At 38.5% G+C, this 20539-nt stretch overlaps 1 protein-coding gene across 1 annotated transcript; it reads left to right on the plus strand.

Moving 5' to 3' along the window:
• The first annotated feature begins 7577 nt into the window (after nucleotides 1–7577).
• On the plus strand, nucleotides 7578–20289 carry LOC131241446 (ALA-interacting subunit 3-like). Its single transcript, XM_058240247.1, has 8 exons — nucleotides 7578–7784; nucleotides 9923–9981; nucleotides 10159–10233; nucleotides 10608–10724; nucleotides 11724–11794; nucleotides 14627–14927; nucleotides 15993–16282; nucleotides 19950–20289. The coding sequence occupies exons 1-8, from the start codon at nucleotides 7700–7702 to the stop codon at nucleotides 20002–20004; spliced, it is 1053 nt and encodes a 350-aa protein (XP_058096230.1). The 5' UTR covers nucleotides 7578–7699; the 3' UTR covers nucleotides 20005–20289.
• The last annotated feature ends 250 nt before the right edge of the window (nucleotides 20290–20539 follow it).

Genomic DNA, 20539 nt, shown 5'->3' on the forward strand with positions numbered 1-20539 from the left:
CGGTGAACACTCCAAATATAGGATCTGATCAGTTCAGACTCCTTGGTGGTGGTTAGTCCCCCATGGGAGTGTTTTGGACGGTCCAGATCAAAGTTCAGGTCATGATCTGGACCATGTAACGATCGACAACAGCCGGACGCATGAGGTGCGTAAGGAATGCGAATTCTTAACTTTCGGCGTCAGTGGGGCCATGATCGTTATTATTAGGGACATCCACTCCATTCATTAAACTCCTGAAGAAAAACCAATCGGGAATGAGTAGTTTTTATCAGGTTTTGATGCGGTCCACCGTATTAAAACAACTCGCCATCCATCCTCCATTTTCTGGAGATCCACGTTTATACGTACGCAAGGGATCAAAAAGAAAGCATTTGCAGGGTCTTGGCCACCCTCTAGACACAATGGACGGTCCAGATCATCCTAATGGGCGATGAGTAGGGCCCACAAGCGAGAAACGGCCGACGCTCTCTGTCCGCTGTCTTCATGCGTCAGACAGATCGGGTCAGCAGTCGCTGACCGTTTTTGTTTATCCGGTGCACAACGGGTGTACACCTGCTTTGTACACCGGCCACGTGAAGTGGGGCCCACCTTGATGTTTTATAAAAATCTACTCCATCCATCCAGTTCTTTGCATAATTTAAAGGGTCAAGACCAAAATTGAAGCATATCCAAAGATCAACTAGACCCTAGATTGATGATTTATGGGCTAATATGTTTTTTGGGATAGTTTCACAAGGATCCAATGGCTGAAATTTGACGTGTATGGTTACTTTATGGTCCTCAGGTCATATATAAATTTTCAAGCCGAATGGATGGTGGGATCCCTGTGATATTGCATTCTGGACTATTTCTAAGCCTCTTTAGCATGAATGGCTTAATTTTCTCAGATCTCTGTCATGTAAATTCTTCGATCTCAGTCCCCTGGGGTCCGTCCCTTGCCTTGGTGATTTATAAGTATTAAATCCATACTTTTAGTACCCTTCTTCAGTCCAAACTCTTAAATACACCTTGTATCACAAACACGAATAAAATAGTGCATTAAACAGTATCATGTTCATAAAATCAGGTAATAACTGGGGTCTAATATGCAGTATTTGACTCTCAACACAATTTTCAGAATTTTATCTTTTTGGCCTTGAAATTTCAGGATTTGATTTTTCTTCATTGGTTTCTTCACTTGTTTTCAAACATCATTCGACTTACTCTTGATATCCTTTGGTCCACATGCTCGAGTATGCTTGATATTTATCCTTTGAAATTTTAAATCTTAAAACGCTCCGCTCTTGAGTATCTTTAGACTTTAAATCCTTACCTTTATCTCAAATTTAGCTTTGGACTCTAATTTATTCCTTGCACATGAAATATACTCTATTAGGACCAATTAACTTAATTTATATGATACAATGATGCCAAATAGAGGATAAATATATAATATTTGGGCATTATCACGTCCCCCAACATGCATTTTGCTAGTCCTGAACAAAATATGTGAAAGAAATTTTAAATCCAAGTTAATTTTCTTTTAGAAAAATTCATTCTGTAAATCCATGCAATTCTCAATCATTACAAATAATAGAGTTCTAAGGCACACTAGTTTAAAAATTATTAAAAACCTAAATAATAATTATTAGGAAATAATCGAATTGGGTTCAAGTCATTAATTTTTTAGTAGAAAAATCCTAAACATTGAGTTCCATGGTGTGCAGTAATATCCAAACTTAGTGCATCTAAAAGTTCAGTTATCTACATTCATGTTATCATTGACAACTAAGAAGTACTTGAATTCATATAATTTCATCTTTTTAAAAAACTTTAAAATTTCAATAACCCAAAAAAATTAAAAATTTAACACTTTGAAGAATATTTCAAAAGGAAACCTCACCCCCAAGCTAAATGATATATTGTCATCAATTTTAAAAATATATGCAATAAAATAACATAAGAGCAGTTGAATTGTAATACAGTAGTGCAACGTCCTAGATTTTTGCTATTTTAGATTTTCAAAAAACCTTGAAATTTTTCAATATAATTAACTTATGTTATTACTTACTGACTATTAGCACTCGATGTTAGACTATACCCGGGTGGTACCAGTAAATAACCACACAAATCCAATTAATCAACCTTAGGAAGCCAACAAATTTGACTGATTACGTAAACCTCAAATCTAGCCTCGTGATTTGTTCATATAGGATTCGAATATACCTAACCTACCACTAACTAATCAAGACAACTGCACCTAAATAAAGACTAACCAAAAGTCGAGACAAATAGGGGTTAGATCTTAATTAACAAATCCAAATCAATCAAATTATTCTTTTAGCTTAAGAACCAACGATTTAGGGTTATTATGATCGAATTACCACTTCCACTAATTACAAATAGGCCACACTATGAACTTAGCTAATCCTCACATTAATCATCGCGCATAAGAAATCTCACTATCCAATTCATTTTAGAAATGCCCTAATTATTTAAACAATCTCTCAACCGCTCGTTAGTTAACCACTAAACCCGATACTATAGAAAGACATTTTTCTTAGTCGACTTGACGTCCATCGTGAAATATTGAGCTGAAGTCGTGTCTTGAATCACTCAACTTAGGCCCGTAAGCCAAGTGCATGGGATGTGCGAATGCTTTAGGTGAAAACATGAAATTTAAGTGAAACTAGCCAATTGCTCTTTTGTAAAGTTGTAACTTTCAAACCATCAATTCATGGCCAAATTTAAGGTATCAATTAAAAATATTTCTCCACACATATCTGTATAGTTATGGCCCCGATTGATCATCGGTGACTGCCAATATAAGTTAGGGCCTTCCTGGTTGATCAGCACACCCGATCATCGTATATTTGTATACAAACAGAGATCGCATTGTTGGACACATAATTCATGGCTTAGATTGACCCATATGCTTTATATCGGGTCCACTAGTAGGAAGCAACCTCCCTTATGGTTAATATAATGAACAAAGGGCTGTAAAGGCTATTTGCATTACTTCTGGTATTATAAATACCTATTCATTTTATACCCCCTCTCCGCATACGAATTTTGAGCCTAGCTTTGAAGAGAAAGAAGAAGAAGAAGAAGAAGAAGAAGAAGAAGAAGAAGAAGAGGGAGAGAGAGAGAGAGAGAGAGAGAGAGAGAGAGAGAGAGAGAGAAACTTGGAAGTGTAAGGATTTATACTCATTCACCCTCTCATTCCCTCTATCACAACATCGCCCTTCATTGGTGTCAATTCGGCGATGATTGAAGGTAAGTATTGAATCACGTTTATATGTTTAGGTCTTGTATCTAATTCTTTCAAATTTTTACAAGCTTGCATGCTTACTTAGGTTCTCGACGATCTTTCCCTAATACTTTAATCCCAGGAGCACTTTGAGTCGGATGAATCATTACAAAAGTATAGACCATTATCTTTAGGTTATCGTTTATCGACCCTTGAGGGCCTCGGTTAATAATTAGTTGCCTATAGATAATTTGTGCATGCTAATATGTTAATAATTTAATTTTGCTATAATATATGCTATCAGTTGGATATAGATGTTCACATGTTTGATGAAATGTCTGAGTGGTGGAATGTGCTACTTTATCGATGCTCACATACTTGATTTAATGTTTAAGTGGTTGTATTACTTTATGCATGCTCATATGTTTGATTCAATGCTTTAGTGAATATAGTACCCTATAGATGCTCAAATGTTTGATGAAATACATAGGTGATTGTATAATAGAACATATGCTATAATTGCATGATGTAGTGTTTAATCTATAGCGATACTTAGGATTGTTACGATGTTAAGTCAGTTGTCTAACCGCTTGAACTAAAGGGGTGACCTGAGTTAAGACGGTTATCCTAAGCTTGTTCGATCGACCTGGGTTGAACACGGATGATTGACAGTAGCTGGACTACATAGGATGCTTGCACCCAATGCCAGTTGCGCCGGAGTTCTCTTAAGTCAATCAAATTATTTCACTAGCCGACCGATCATGTATGTTCATAATGTATGACACAACCAAATTGAATATAGGGTACTCCATTCTCAATGGATGAGTTTATTTATAACCTTTAGTGCGATACGATCCCATTAAGACTCATGAGCCGGGCATGATGGTATGGGATACCGTATCCGAATTGTCGGCCTATACTAGGGTGACAAGCCTTCCCATAATGACCAATGAGCACTAATGAAGGTGATAAATCATTGTTCAAATAGCCCTCGTCAAATTACTCGGCTGATGGTTCTGTACAAGAGTACTGTTCGAATGACTCGGGCGTGAATGGAATTGGGTAACGAGCCGATTCCTTTATGGTAATTTGGTTTTATGTGATAAGCCCGAATCTCATAACTGAGTAATCATACTTGGTGTTTGGGTAACAACTCATACCGAATTAATCCTCATACATTTCGGTATTATGTCGTACCTTTGGAATCATTGATTTGTAAGATAAACGAGTGATACCTAAATTTAAATAAAGGGACATTGGTGAGGAGCCACTACGTGTCACAACGAGTTACGTGATCCGGATAAGGACTCGTGACATAACGTTAGTATCCTAGCTTCGCCAATCTATTGTATGAATTGGAATTAATAATCACTTTACTAATCACACATACCCTACGGATAGGTCGCAATTTGGCATTGGAGTCGCTTGTAAAGAAGTGTTGACATTTACGAAATAGGCATTGTGGTTGCTTGTGAGGGAGTGTTGGATTATAAGGTACATGCATCATTATATAATTTCATTCGTTCATTTAATAAGAGTATTTAGGAAATGCTTGATGTTCTATTTATCATTAACTGCGTTGATTGAGTCGATAACATGTGTAACTTAGAACTAATGGAACCATTGAGTTAGTTACTCACTTTCACCTGGCACGGTGTTTTAAAACACCAATCAGACAATATTGTTGATGCGTGTTCTATCAAGGCCTCTAGTGGGTAGGCTTGGATCGGCTTGTACTTTCGCCGTGACGCCTTGAGAGCGTCGGATGAAACTGGAAGACCTTACACTTATTTAACCGATTCAATGACTCGGTTATTTTGATATTGATGTTGCTCACTAGGTGTTTGATGAAATAACTCAACGAAGTGTTGTTTCGGGTGCATATATTCTCTGTGGGATCGACTGGAGGCGAAGAAGATATGGATATGAAACAAATCACTACCAAAAAAAAAAACATTACATGATAAAACTACCGTTATATCTTGATTTTGAATTTACTTATTGAGTGTATGATGAAATACATATAAACCGTTGCTATAATTTTGTATACGGTGAGAAATTGAAGGTGTACTCTGTGTTTAAGAAAATGTCGCATAGGCTTGAACTGGCTCAAGTAGCTGATTGAACCGAGTCAAGCTGAGCAGTCAAGCTCGAGGATCGAGCTGGGGTGAGCTAGTGGCCGAGCTGAGTCGGTTCGACTTGTTTACAACTCTACCGAATAGTTATCCCATCACATCGAACAATTCGTTAAAAATCGTGAAGGATTTCTTCAATACGTGTGTAATTGGGCGTGGTTTTTTCGTTGGATTTCAAACATAACGAAGAAGAGAATTTTATATGAAAACTGATGTATTAGCCCACCCAACGTCATTGGATTTCATAGGTGACGTGTAAAAGAATTTTACAATAATACTAATGTATTAGCCCAAACAACCGGAAGCGAACATGCCTTACATCAGACACTGGGACATGCCTGGTACCATCCCTTTCAGGACAGGTACAACCATTTCCACAGGATAAAAGAAATGAAGCGGTCAAATTAAATTTGACACGATGGTGGTCCAGTACCCCTCACATTTCTACGTTACCCATGGCTTATCTCGTGCTTCCTAACCACTCATCCAATGGCCCCCCCTTGATGGCCCACGGTGCAAAAGAACACACCTATATGACAATCTTAGCCATCCATTTAATGAAATTATCAATCATCGATTATGGACCGCTAGCTCTTTGGCCCATATAGTTTAAGCAACCGTGGGGGACGGAATTTATGCTTCTTGGGCCAGCCAAGGTGGGCCCCCCCTGATGAATTGTAAAGGATGGGCACGTGTGTCGGTACTCCACCAACTTGCATTTTTGAGGTCGTACAGGTCGAGCCCAGGCTCACCTATCCATCAGTCTCGGTGGACCGATGTGGATGCACCAATTCTCAAAATTCCTCGGTTAAGAGTCCAGCCTTTCAATTTGCGTCGTGACAATAAACGGTCAGGAAGAGAAATGTAGCAACATGGACATTTTCAAAAAATAAGAAATCTCAAAAGACTGGTGGCTATGATCTTCCAATACATGGGATTTTCAGAACACGATATATCGTATGATTCCTACGGCCTGGATGCACAGAACCATGGGCCTACTAGTATAAATTCAACAGGCGGGTGTTCAGATGTACCGGCCGAGGTGCCTCTATTTCATCGTCTCTTAATTACTTAACTAATTAACTAACGGCATTCGTTTTGTTTTAACGTTTCCATTGCCTGCCGGACAACAACAACAGAAGACGAATTATCTTATCCTGGACCATAGATATGCACACGTGTCAGCATGCATATTAGTACTAGATCCAATCCATTCATTACAAGGATACCCGTGTAGATACTCTTGGCCAACTTGTCAGGTGGACTTACAAAGCAAATGGATGGTTGAAGAGGAACCTGGATTAGCTTTTTTTAAGGAAAAATAAAAATAAAATCCCTGGGAGTATGATGAACGTACCAGATTATTTTCTAGTCGAGAACATGTAAAGGATACGAATTGCCTGATGGACAGCTTGGATATTGCACCTGTCAGCCATCACAGCGCTTGTGATGCGGTGTATACGATCTGCCTTGCAGACGCATATGGGCTTTGGAAAGCTCGTAGAATAAATAATATCTAGGGTGCAAGTGGTGTCTCTTCTTAGGTGATCCAGACAACTCCAAATCACCCCTATTGAAAAGATCACTGCCAAAAGAGAGGCCTTGGTCACTTGAAAACGAATTTATGTTCTCGACCGTCCATTTTCAGGAAAATATTAAAGGGTCAAGATTTTTCTATCAAGCAACCTTTTGGCGTGTGCTCATCCACCGTAAGAGACAACAGATCAATGGTGTCGACCGCTGAAAACAGGCCCCACTCTTAGAAATTAAGAGCTAAGGACATTGAAATTCATCTCCCCCATTGATCCTCATCCTCCTGAGGTTATTGATACTCTGGCAGAGCATGATAGTTCATAAGTATGCACTTAAGAATTACATGTAACTCAAAATCGACCGTCCAATTCCTTAAAACCAATGGAAATAGGTCAATATTATTTTCATCATTATAAAATACACCGATGATTAATTGACACACGTTGGTTGAGTATAAACCGTTGAATTCTATCCATTCAGACGTCCATTAGATGTCCAATATCTGCATCTAAAAATTAATTTTCCAGAGTATTTTCGGTTCATAACAAACTGAAATGGGAACAGATTATTTGGACGGTCTAATGAAGCTAGGTTCACATCACTGGTACAATACCTGGGTGCAGGCGTATGAACCATGACTCTCTGCCAGAGTATCATAAGCCTTTTGCACCTCCTTTTCGGCCTCCTCGCTCGTCCTTTTGAAAGTCAAACGAGAGAAAGCGACAGAATCTCCTGTTGATACATTGATAGGCTCCATCATTCTCCATTGCTGCTCTGTGATCGTTCTGTCCTTTCTTCTTCCATGAATCTGAGCGGTGCATCGAACTCCGGAGGCGCCGGATCGAACGATTCTTCGCCACCCAAAAAGAATTCCAAGAGACCCAAATGTAAATCTTCTCAGAATCTCTCCTTCTTTTATTTGATTTTGAATTTGGTGTGTTTGGGGTAGTTTCGGCCTGGTATTGAATTTTCTATCTTGAGATTCAAAGACCAAAAGTACCAGGCTTTTGTGTAATTTTGCATTTGTAGATCCTGTCTGTTGACATGCATCGTATTGGGTGATTTCTTTTTCCGACAGTGCGGGTTCCTTTTTTTTTTTTTCAATTTGATTTCATTTGCTTGATGGCATTGATATATCCTGGTTTCTGTATAATGTGATATGATTTTATCTGGTTTTCCAATTTTATGGTTATTTATTTATTTATTTCTGCATATGCATTAGTTTTGTTATTATTTATTTGAATGCATATGCATTCACTTTGATTTGGACAGTATTTGTGGCTTTTCAATTAGGATAAGTGGGTGCACGGTTCAGTAATCCAGACCGTTGATCGGATGATTCCCACAATGGATGGACTATGACCCCACATTGTCCTTGATGGGACAATCTTAAGCTTTTGATTTGTGGCCCACCGAAATATTGTTGAGAAATACAAGGGTGGCCCACATTCAGCTGAGAAAGGTCTCAAGATTGGTCGGGTTCGATCCCACAGTTGACGAAGATCTCAAGAAGGCAAGGTCTCAAGATTGGTTGCTAGGATCTCGTAATGTTGTATATTTTTGGCTCATTGTCCATCTCCAGTGGTTGCAACAGATCGGCTGTCTGGATTTCCCAAACATGGGTCTCTCATGCTAGAATTGAAAAGCCACATATATTGGGCACAGACGCGTGTCAGTTATCATCAGATTCCTCTTTACTGTTTAACATATATCTGATTGGCATGAAAAATTAGAGGTGTTGCACAATGCTTGGCGGCATTCTGCCGGGTGGCCTACTTACAGTGATCTGAATTGTTCTTCTTGTGGGCCCCACCATTGATGGATGATATAACCAAGATTTGCTCATTGATCAATCCCAGAAGTTGGAGCAATGAGCATTTTCCTACTACACATATGGTTGTTCATTATACACTTTTAACCATCCATTTGCAGGCTAACAATTTGATGGACTGTATTGTCCATTGGGGAGTTATAGCCCATGGTTTTCAATATTGGTATTAGGGGGCATATCGGCCCAGCTAAAAAAATGATATGATATGGGCATTGAATATTAGTATCGGCTTATATTGGACCGTATTGGCCCAAATTGGTCAAACCTCTTCTCTTTTTCTTTTAAAAAAAAAAAAAAAAAAGTTTTAAGGAAAAATGTCCAAAAACAAGAAAAGTGAGATATTCAAGAATCTATTGTTATATATATATATATATATTGGACATGCATATAATATTGTATTAGTCCATTCTTTGATAAGAATGTTGTCTGTCGGTTTGACCAGTTGAAAGTCAACGAAATGGGCCCTAATTGAACATAGATCAAGTATGATTTTGTGAATTAGGCCCACTACTTTGAAATACAACAAAAAGAAGATGAAAACATCAAAAAAGAAAGTGAAAGTTTATCCTTCTTTCTAAATTTTTTGATAACTGTCCATTGTGCTTTGATTTTGTCAAATCGCACTCAAATTATTTGTTTTAATCCCAATATAGGTTTAGATCTAGCCTAAATTGACTTTCTAAGCTTCCCCCATGGTTTAAATGAAAAAGGACAAGGAAAAATGAATAAAATTTTGAAGAAAAAAAAAATAAAATCAAATTGGGCCTTTATGGGTGTGTCAGCCCATATCGGCTGAGACGCACCAATACACCACAATTTTTTAAGGCTAGGCTGATTCAGTCCCATATTGCATATTGTATCAGAGACCAATATGGATATGAAATGGCTGTATTGATCAATTTGACCATTGAAAACTAATTACTGCATCACCCATCCAAAGCAGGGCCCATCAAATATAATGCCTGGCTCACTGAAAGTTCAGTGTGGGACCTACCTTTAAGGAAAGCTGATGAGAGAAATTCAGGGCGAATGTTGGGAAGAAAAACCCTCTATCGTTCTTGTGGTGTATGGTTTTTAATTACAGGCTTGGTTCCTTCAATTTCATTCTCACCAATTATTGCATTGATTGCTGAATACAGTTATGCTTTGAAACAAACTGAATGATTTTTATCTAAAATTTGTTTCAATTTTCAGACTCGAGGTTTACTCAGCAAGAGTTGCCAGCTTGCAAGCCAATACTAACTCCGCAATGGGTAAGCTCCAACAGGATGCGCAATCTCTTTGCTATTGTCTGATATGCTCTTCGTAACCTCTTAATCTCCTGAGTTTCTTGAGTACATTTGCCATATTTTATTGGGAATTTGATTGCTTTCCTGCTTTGAGAATTCGGAAATCAGATAATCACACCACAATTTCCATGACTGTTCCAGGTGATCTCCGCGTTCGCTCTCATCAGCATCATCTTTGTCCCCATCGGTGTTGCCTCCCTGCTTGCATCACGGGATGTACGTTTGAGATTAACTGGTCATGCACTATCTGAAATGGGAAATTCTTAGGCAATTCACAAGATGCATGCTAGTGGGCACATGTGTTATAGATCTGGGCCATTCATCAGGTGGATCCCATCTTGAACACACCCTGGGCTAAAAATCAACAGTCCACTCATCAGGTTGGCCAAATGTGTATGTTGAAGAGATCACTGATAAACTTTTCTAACCTTCTACACATGTGACCCACCTGATGATGGGCTGGATCTCTCACACATGTGCTACTCTGGTACATGTGTTCGAATTGCTCTGTATCACTTCTCATATGAAATTTAATGATGCTGGTTCTTGTCTGTCTTCTATACTGCTAAATATGTAGTTTTCACTTTCAGGTTGTTGAAATCATTGACCGGTATGAGACAGAGTGCATTCCAGAGAGCTCAAGAGGCAATAAGCTTGCATTTATACAGGACCCGAAAACAGACAAAACCTGCATCAGGACAATAACAGTAAGATTTCCTAGCAATTATCATCATCTGCTGAGATGAGATTGTAACTTTAAATGAGGAACTATCTTTTGCATTCTCACGATGTGTTTAACCGGGGCCCGCCAGCATATAACCCTTTAACCTCCAAATCTTTAACCACAGGATTAGAGTATATATGGTTTAATGCTCAGTTAGAATGGGACCCAAATTCAAATAAGAAAACCCATTGACGTAACTGCAGATACCATACTGAGAAATGGATGCAGGAAGCGGTCAATGTTGTCGAATTGCATATGCAATCATGTGTGATCGCATATGTGATTGCACAATCGCATATGCGACCGCATTTTTTTTAATTAAAAAATTGAAAAATATGGAAAAATTCAAAAAAAATATATAAGAAATTAAGGAAAACTTGCCTAAGTTTATAGATAACTAATTTTACATATTTAAAATATATTTCTACATATTTAAAATATATTTGAGAGAAATAAAATCAATTAAACAATGAATTAAACATCGAGAGAGAGAGAGAGAGAGAGAGAGAGAGAGAGAGAGAGAGAGATCACTTGGAATTAAGAAATGTAAGAGAAGAAGAGAGAGAGTTTTGGAGTGAGAATATTGCAAATGGGGGAGGTTTGGAAGCCATTTTATAGGCAAAAAGTTGCTTTTTTACAATAAAATAAAATAAAATAATGTGGCAATCGTTGGCCAATATGCGATCGCATACATTGCATATGCGATCACATATTTTCGCATATGCCTCATATGTGATCGCATATGTGCCAGATTGCACATGCCATGATCACATATGCGATCTGCATATGGATATGCGCACATGCGATCAGTCGCACATGACAACAATGGAAGCGATGCAAGAATTGTCTCATTTACAACTTGTATAGTTGCACTAACACAAATACATGAAACAGATAATAGAATTGGGGAATGATTTTTAGGGGCAATGAATTTCCAGACAACTCTCAGTAAAACCGAGTGCAATGCTACCATTCAATGCAGGTGCCGAAGCTTATGAAGCAGCCTATTTATGTGTATTATCAGCTTGATAACTTCTACCAAAATCATCGCAGGTATGCATCCCCCATTTTCACTTTTAGTAACAGTTGATTTTAATGTCTGAGCTATACACTCATTCTAAGCACTTTGGACCAGAACTCTGAACTCAGACAAGGACACATGTCTGTGGGTCAAAAACAGATACAATGTGTCAAGATGTAGGGTACATTGGAAAACCAACACCATCACATACCTGTACAGATATATAATGATATTGAAAAACATTGTATTATTATGTAACTTTTACTTAATAATGGATAAGATAAAGAAAAAGATGCATCTATATTTTTTTTGAGAGATAACAGAGACTTTCATTAAAAGGAAAACAAGGGAGCAACTGACCCGCTGAGATAGTGAGTCAGTTAGCTCCATACAAAAGCACATTACAATCTTTTAGAGGGATAACAATAGAAGCCCATTCGAAAATATAAAACTGAACCCTAGGCACAATGGAATCCTGCCCTTTAGATTCCCCTTTAAAACATCTCCCATTCCTCTAAAGATGCATCTATATGACCCGAAATACGTTAGATCCATACAAGTAGTAAAGAAATACAGGTAAAGTACATGAACAAAACATACATTACCATTGTCTCCTAATAGGTGCATCTAACATGTATGTGTGGTAGTTGGTACCGCAATTCTTTAGAAAATGGAGTCCCCTTTTTACATGTTATTTACAACTCCAACCATCTGAAATCTGTTAATCTGACAATGGGTTGGATTTTTCGGTGTTAATTTGACTTTGCACAATACCATTCCTTAAAAAAATGGTTATATTACAGCTGTAAAGCCCTTACGGAAAGGCAGTGTTTAAATAGTGGTAGCATGTTACATAGCATTCAGCCCTCTATAGCATGTAGCGTAAATAGCATAGTGTGTAGCGTGAACTGCACGATACTTCTAATTTTTAATTTAAATATAGGAAAATATGATAAAGGGTAAGAAAAAAGCAAAAAAAATATAAAAATGCATAAAAGATTATTAATTTTTTCAAGTATAAGCATATTAAAATAAGTTATTAATTATCATTTATCAAAAGCCAATCCACATATAAAGTCATAAACCATATCGAATAATTATTACATCAACAACTTTCTAAGCAAATCATTTTAATTTTTTTGAATCAAACCAATCCCATAGGCTAAGAATATTAAGTACAAGATAGATGTCATCTATATAAAGAGGGGTTTTTGAAAATCCTCTTTCGAAACCATTTTTCTTTTGAGTGCAGTTTTAAAGGTTTTTTAGCGTGTGAGTTTCACACCAACTTTGACAAAGGATCACTACCATTTTTATTTTTTATTTTTTAAAAGCCACTAGAATATATTAGAAAAAGAGAAGGATACAAAAGGCCTGCTGAGGTAGCAGGGCGAAAACAAAGGAACAGAGGAAACTAAAAGCCTAAAAATAGAAAATTGAAATCTTTCAAACGAGAGACATTAGAGGCCCATTCGATAAGAAGATGCTTTGCCCTCGATCCCACAGATTCAGCTGATCCTTGGATGTTGTTAAAACAGCTGTCATTCCGCTCCTGCCAAACTGCCCACCAGATAGCCATAATAGCCATTTTCCAAACCATGGAAGAGATTTTCCCCAGCTTGAATCCGTGCCAATAAGCGAGAGGAGATGACGCAGTATAAGGCACACAACCTAGAACGCCAAAACGAGAGAAGAAATCCTGATAGATCTGAGAGACATGCGGGCAGTGAACGAGCAGGTGGTCGATGGATTCATCACACCCCATGCAACAGAGACAAAGGATCACTACCATTTTAAGCGAAAGTTAAAAAGAAAGGTTCAGTTTTCACTTTACATTTTAAGGTTTTTTTTTTTTTTTTGCAAATAATATGAGTTCTACACCATTTTTAACAAACAAATGGAAAATAAATAAATAAATGTTTTTATCACTCTTTAAAAAAATAAAAATACACTGTAGCATATGCTACAAACGCTACACGCTATGTAGCTGTAGCGTGTACTACGACCCCTGCAGCGTACAGTACTATAGGGGATTTACGCTATTTAGTTATGCTACATAGTGCTATGGCTACGCTACGAGCGCTATTTAAAACACTGCGCAAAGGAAATGTTCACCGCTTTACATGATATGGGGGTGAATGAGTCTGCTATGAAAAAAAAAAAAGGAGCCGTATCGACACCATTATAGGGTCGATACGCCGGTGCAGGCCAACACGACCATAAGGGCCTATTTTGAAAATGTTTATTTTCAAAATTTCTCTTGTTTTTCTTCTTTATTCATTTCAACCATGAAGGGAGCTTATAAACTAAGTTTAAATTAGATGAGGATCAAAACACAAAATTTGAGTGTGATTTGATGAAGCGAAGCATAGTTGACCGTTCCGAAAAATATCAGAAGTCAAGGGAAACCATCATTGTTTTTTTAAATTTTCCATCTTCATTTTCTTGTACTTATATCATGGGCCTTAATCCACCAAAAAATAAAATAAAATAAATGCTTGACTTATGTTCAATTAGGTCCTATTTGGTTGACTTTTAGCATGACAAGTTAACACTACCCAACAAACAACATTCTTGCCAAAGAATGGCCCGTTACAATGTCAAATACATGTCTAAAACCAAAAAGGAATTACAAATTTGGGAATCTCACTTTTTTTTAGAATTTTATCAATAATTTTTTAGTTTTTCTTTTCCCAAGTAGAAAGTTTTGGTTGTTACAGGGCTGTATCGGCTGATATAGCCTGTATCGATTGGCTAGCCAGCTTGTTGTTACTGTTATGTAAGACCTTGGCGAACTGTTATATCATATTTGGGAGCCGATTTCTATTCATCCACCCAAACTTGATTATGACTTTTTAATTCAGGTATGTCAAGAGTCGAAGCGATGAGCAGCTGCAGAAGCCTGGGCAACAAAATTCCACGAGCACCTGTGAACCCGAAGACACCACAGCAGATGGATCTCCAATTGTTCCTTGTGGTCTCATAGCTTGGAGTTTGTTCAACGACACATACAGTTTCACTCGCAAAAACCAGGCGCTGACTGTGAACAAGAAGGATATTTCCTGGAAAAGCGACAGGGACCGCAAGTTTGGTGACAATGTCTTTCCTAAGAACTTCCAAAGTGGGACTCTGATAGGTGGTGGAAAACTCGACACGACAAAACCAGTAAGTCATGCATCCACTTCCATGCTGTGTTTGACATGCCATTGAACTAGAAATGACCAAGGTGCAATTACCTTAGTTTTCATATTGTGGGTTGGACTAGGCTTCAGATTGTACTTGTGTTACTTTCAACTTGGAAATGAAAGGAATGCAACTGCCTTTTAGGGGCTATTTTCTCATTGTAAATGCCAAAGTAATTGCAATTTCATACTTCCATGCTGTGTTTGATGTGCTGTTGAACTGGAAATGACCCAAGTGCAATTACCCTAGTTGTCATATCACAAGCAAGACTGGGCTTCAAATTGCACTGGTGTTACTTTTGAGTTGGAAATGAAAGGAATGCAACTACCATTCAGGGGCTGTTTCCTGATATAAAAGCCAAAGTAACTTCAGTTTCATACTTCCATGCTGTGTTTGATGTGCCATTGACCGAAGTGCAATTACCTTAGGCCCCTGTTTGGGATCAAGAAAATGGGAATGTGAATTTAATAAATCCATAAACTCGTCAATTCATGGATTTGCTTTGGATTTGGATTTGATAAATTCCAAAGTGCACTATTCTGGAATTAGTCGACAAATCCATGGATTTATTGCAGTGGTAGAGCATTTATTGCAAAGAAATTATTGCTTTTCTTTTCTTTTTTTTTCTTTCAAAAGTCTCATTTTGGGAATTTGCCAAGTCTATAGTTTTTTCTGCATATGGAATTGCTCCAAATCCATAGATTTATGGAGGCGTGGGTTTGGAAAATCCATCTGTTTGGCCAATCCCAGCAAAAAACAAACAAGGGGGTTTAAAATTCGTGGATTTCCCAGATACTTGTCTCAAATCTCTGGCCCCAAATTGCTCGTATTTTTCATATCACGGGTGGGACAAGTCTTCAAATTGCACTTATGTTACTTTTAGTTGGAAGTGAAAGGAATGTAGCTGCCATTTTGGGCTGTTTTCTCATTATACATGCCACAATAATTACAATTTTGTCATTTCCTCTTTATTCATCCAAACAGTCTAACATGTTGAATTGCATTAACTAGCTACTAAACGTGTTTTAAAATGGATCTGCATCACAGTTGAGTGAGCAAGAGGATCTTATTGTTTGGATGAGGACTGCAGCCCTTCCAACCTTTAGGAAGTTGTATGGGAAGATAGAGGTGGACCTTGAAGCAAATGAAGTGATAAGTGTGATGCTAGGGAACAATTACAACACATACAGTTTCGGAGGGAAGAAGAAGCTGGTGCTTTCGACCACGAGTTGGCTGGGAGGGAAGAATGACTTTCTTGGCATTGCATATCTCACAGTTGGCGGGTTGTGCTTCTTCTTGGCAATGGCCTTCACTATCATATATCTGGTCAAACCAAGGTGCGTTCTCTGAAATCTATTATATGATTATTAACACAGAGGTTTCCTAGCTCCACAAGCACCCCCATCCACGCTCATCTTTACACACCGCACATGCCAATCTGATAAGTGCGTTGAACATCCAAGTCATGCATAAAGTGGCCTCCACCATGATGATCACCATATGTGAAAATCAGGCTGATTTACTAGGGAGTTTGGACTTGGGCTGCAACTTCGGTTTGGGTCAAGCCGAACCCAACTGACCCAACCTGAGTTTGCGTCTGGTTGTTAGGGTTCTCGCCTATTGAGTCCAGTTAGGGTTGGAGAACTCCAGCTTGATTTGAAGTTGGGTTGGGTTCGGGTTGGGTCGGGAACAATCACATGTATTTGGGTTAGGTCAATCAGAGTGCGGGTGGATTTTCTTGAGGTTGGGTCAGGCTTGGCCTGGGATTGACCCTCAACTGAACCCAACCTGCCCGAGTTTCACCCCTAGTTTGGACACCTTTGTCCTGTGGGTGGTGGAAGCTAAATATTGACAGGAGTTAAATTGGCAACCTGGCTCCTCGGGGGTGTTTTTAGGGATGGTTGAGGCTCAATTAAGTTCATCTTCTCTGGTCAGTGGATTTGGGTCCTCTAATCATGTAGAGCTGTTGGCTGTATAGACGGGAGTGGAGATGGTTGTTAATTGCTGGGTGGGGCATTAACCGTTGAGGGGGATTCTAGGAATGCAATTGCTTGGGCGTCTGGTTCCTGTCCTGCATTCTGGAGTTTGCTCTTCATCTTGGATGAACTTGTCTGCTCCTGATCTCTGGACATTTGTATTTTTTCAGATTCCCAGAGTGTCTAACTTATGGCGGATTCTCTTGCTAAGGAAGGGACCCACAGATCCCTTCTTTGTATGGGCCCCCTTCCAATTGGCTTGATGGATATTGTTTTTGGTCTTTTTAATAGAATATATTATCAGTAAAAATAAAACAAGCCTGGATTTTGTATATGGTTGTTGGCTGCCTTATGCTTCGGTTTCGCACACTTGCTAGGTTGGCGTGTGTAAAGGCAAGTGTGGGGCTAGCACCCTCTATCAACGTATTCATCCAATAACCGATTTCACCTTGTAGTATTGATCCAGGACAATGACCCTTGGATGGTCATAATCAACCTACAATCTCAAGATCGATACTTTGAGAACATACAAGCACAATAATTTAAAAGTAAACAACTAGCTTCATAGATTTAGATCTTACCCACCAATTTGGATAGCATACATCGTCCAATAATGATCATTGTTGCACCAATCACATAAAAGTATCACATCTTGTATGAGCATGGAATCATGCCTTGCTTGTATTGAGCATTTCACCCAATAGATTTTGAGGAATCACTCCCGAAAGCAAGAGAATCTCTCTATGCATAAAACTTTCAATTTTGTTTCATTCAACTAGTCATACTTCTTATCAAGGCAAAAGAAACCCTAAATAATCCTAACATTGTATTACTTATAATACTAAGCATCTATTTCATTCAAATATTAAAATCAGTAAAATATCCTTTAGTCACAAGCATCTGTGCTTTCGGTATATCAGCAATAACTCAAAAGATGTCAGGATTGCATGTTCGTGGTCTTGTTTGAAAGCTACGTCAATAGGCATTAAAATGGAACCATTTTCATGTTATTCTGACATCATTCTGGAAAGTGGCGCACAAAATAAGTGACAAAGATACTGAGGGATCATTTGGCTCTAGGGAAAAGTATCCATCTGAAAATGGAAAACATTAGTAGGATAACTCTCTGCATTTGGGACCGGAGACGAGCTTAGAACAGTTTCCAGTTGGAAACCGATTCCAGCTAAAGAACCATTTTTTATTCATGGCCAGAGCCCCAGCTTGAAAAGGAAATGGATTCCCTTCCCACAGTCACTTTTTTGGATTTCTTATAAATGGTACATAGATTCTGGAGTCCTGGCAATCCTTTCCCAATATCCAAACATTGGTTCTGGGTTCCAAGATTAAATTCCTACTAAATCTTTCTCAGGGATTTTGTTTCCTGAAAACAAATTCTTCAGTAACTTCTAAATTCCAGGGAGCCAAATAACTCCTTAAGGGAAATTTGTTCAACAAGTCACAACCAACTCTTACTCTTAGGGGCTGTTTGATTTTCTAATTGCAGTGGTAATTCAAAGTAAATGAGCAATAATTATTTACCTTTGAATTTCTAGCTGCATTTTCAAGGTGATGTTGACAGCCGCCTTCATTTATAGCACTCTCATGTCACCCAAGGAAAAAATGTTACGTTTGTGGGGCCCACCATGATACACGTGCATTGTCCACACCGTTCATCCCTTTAGCCATCTCATTTTAGGGCATGAGCCGAAAAATGAGGTAGATCTAAAGCTAAAGTGGACCACATCATAGGAAAAAATGGGAATTGGGCTCCTAATATTGAAAGCTTTTTGAGGGCCATAGAAGTTTTGGATCAAGCTGATATTTTTATTTTCCCTTTATCTATGACTCTGTGACCTTATGAACAGGTTGGATGACAAATAAACATCAATGTGGGCCCTAGGGGGAAAATAGCTTTCAACGGTTGACGTCTTTACAATCATTCTTTCTTAAGGTGTGGCCACTTGACCTTGGGATTTGCCTCATTTTTGGACTCTTACCATAAAATGTGCAGTTAAAAAGGTTGGATGGTGTGGATAAGTCACATACATCACGATGGGGCCCACAAGTTTAAATCAGTAACAACATGGTTTTTGTGGAGTGATTTTCGAGATGTAATTCATTGCTGATTTCAAACAGGTGAATTTAGTCATAATTACTTTTTTACATGTATTTACCTGGAAAGGTAAAAATCAAACAGCCTCTTAACAAAGTAATACTGATCCTACATGCATGTGGACCCATGGTTTGACTATATCATGTGTGGGATCCACAGACTAATCAACCATCAATGTGGTGCCCGCAGACTGATCAGACCATTTTTAGGCCCGTAAATCTTTCTATGCAAACTGTGGGGGCCAAGATCTCAGATCAGACAAATCATAAATGTAGGCTTTCATGGGGCCCACTAATAGGTTGCATCCAGTGCACTAGCTTTGGTTCATAGAACTTGTGGGAATTTCTTTAAATATTTTCAATTGCTGATAACTGCAATAAAGAATTTCTCTTTGGAAAGGCACCACATGACAGCATGAGGAAAATCACATAAAAAACTATGTTATGTCCATGTGTAAAGGAGCATTGCTAAGCCCACAAAAGCCTACACAGGCAGCCATTGGGCGTGTGTAGTGACATCCAAGCCTACATCAGGTGCGCCTGTCATTCAAATGAAGTGGTCCAAATGGTGGACTGGTCAACTCATCAGGTGCCTCACACAAGTTGACATTCAGTGTGCACATGAGACATGCCTGATGAGTGAACTGATCCTATGTTAGGACCTGGTCATCTGCACTGTTCGGGCCAAACTCCCTGGATGCCTTACATCTTTGCCATGGTTTGTGTGGCCTAGCTTGGCGACCCTTCCTATTTATCATGGAAGTTTGGCCCATTTCCCGAGCTGCATCCTTGGCACTGGCCCATTAAGCACTTGCTCTCTAACCATGAACTAGGTGTAGAATGTAATGCTGATAACCATATCCACATTTCAGTTCCTTCAGATTCGTTGAAATCGATATTTCTGTTCTTTCTGCAGGCAGCTTGGTGACCCTTCCTATTTATCATGGAACAGAAATCCATCCGGACATTGAATGTTTCAGGTACTTTGATGCTGTGGACATTGATGACTTGGCTTCTTACTTCAGATAATTGTATGTATACTTTGATGCTGCGGACATTGATGACTTGGCTTCTTACTTCAGATAATTGTATGTAACTCCTAGTGTATTCTGAAATCCACATGATTTCATATATAACTTCAAAGCAAGCTCCTTGAAAGAGTTGGAAGTCTTGGAGTTTGATGGGAGTGCAAGACATTGATGAAATGAATGTATTATTTCAGGAAAAGAAATTGCATATCCTTTCTTGTTCTTTCATGCCAAAAGCTATTGCCCACTATGCATTGAGTTCAGGCCCAAAATCCAAGTCAGGTGCCTTAGTTGAAGTGTAAAATTAGGTCATGTTCATATTTGGCCAAACTTGGGCAGAGGACCCAAAATCCAAGTCTGGGTCATTTAGTTGAAGTGAAAATTCAGTGTTTTTAATAGCGAATAGCTTGTAAGCGTGAGGCTTAATATTCATAGCAAGCTACATGCTACTTCTAGATTTTTAAATAAGGTTTTGCCA

The sequence above is a fragment of the Magnolia sinica genome, chromosome 1 (genome assembly GCF_029962835.1).
Source record: "Magnolia sinica isolate HGM2019 chromosome 1, MsV1, whole genome shotgun sequence".
NCBI lineage: Eukaryota > Viridiplantae > Streptophyta > Magnoliopsida > Magnoliales > Magnoliaceae > Magnolia > Magnolia sinica.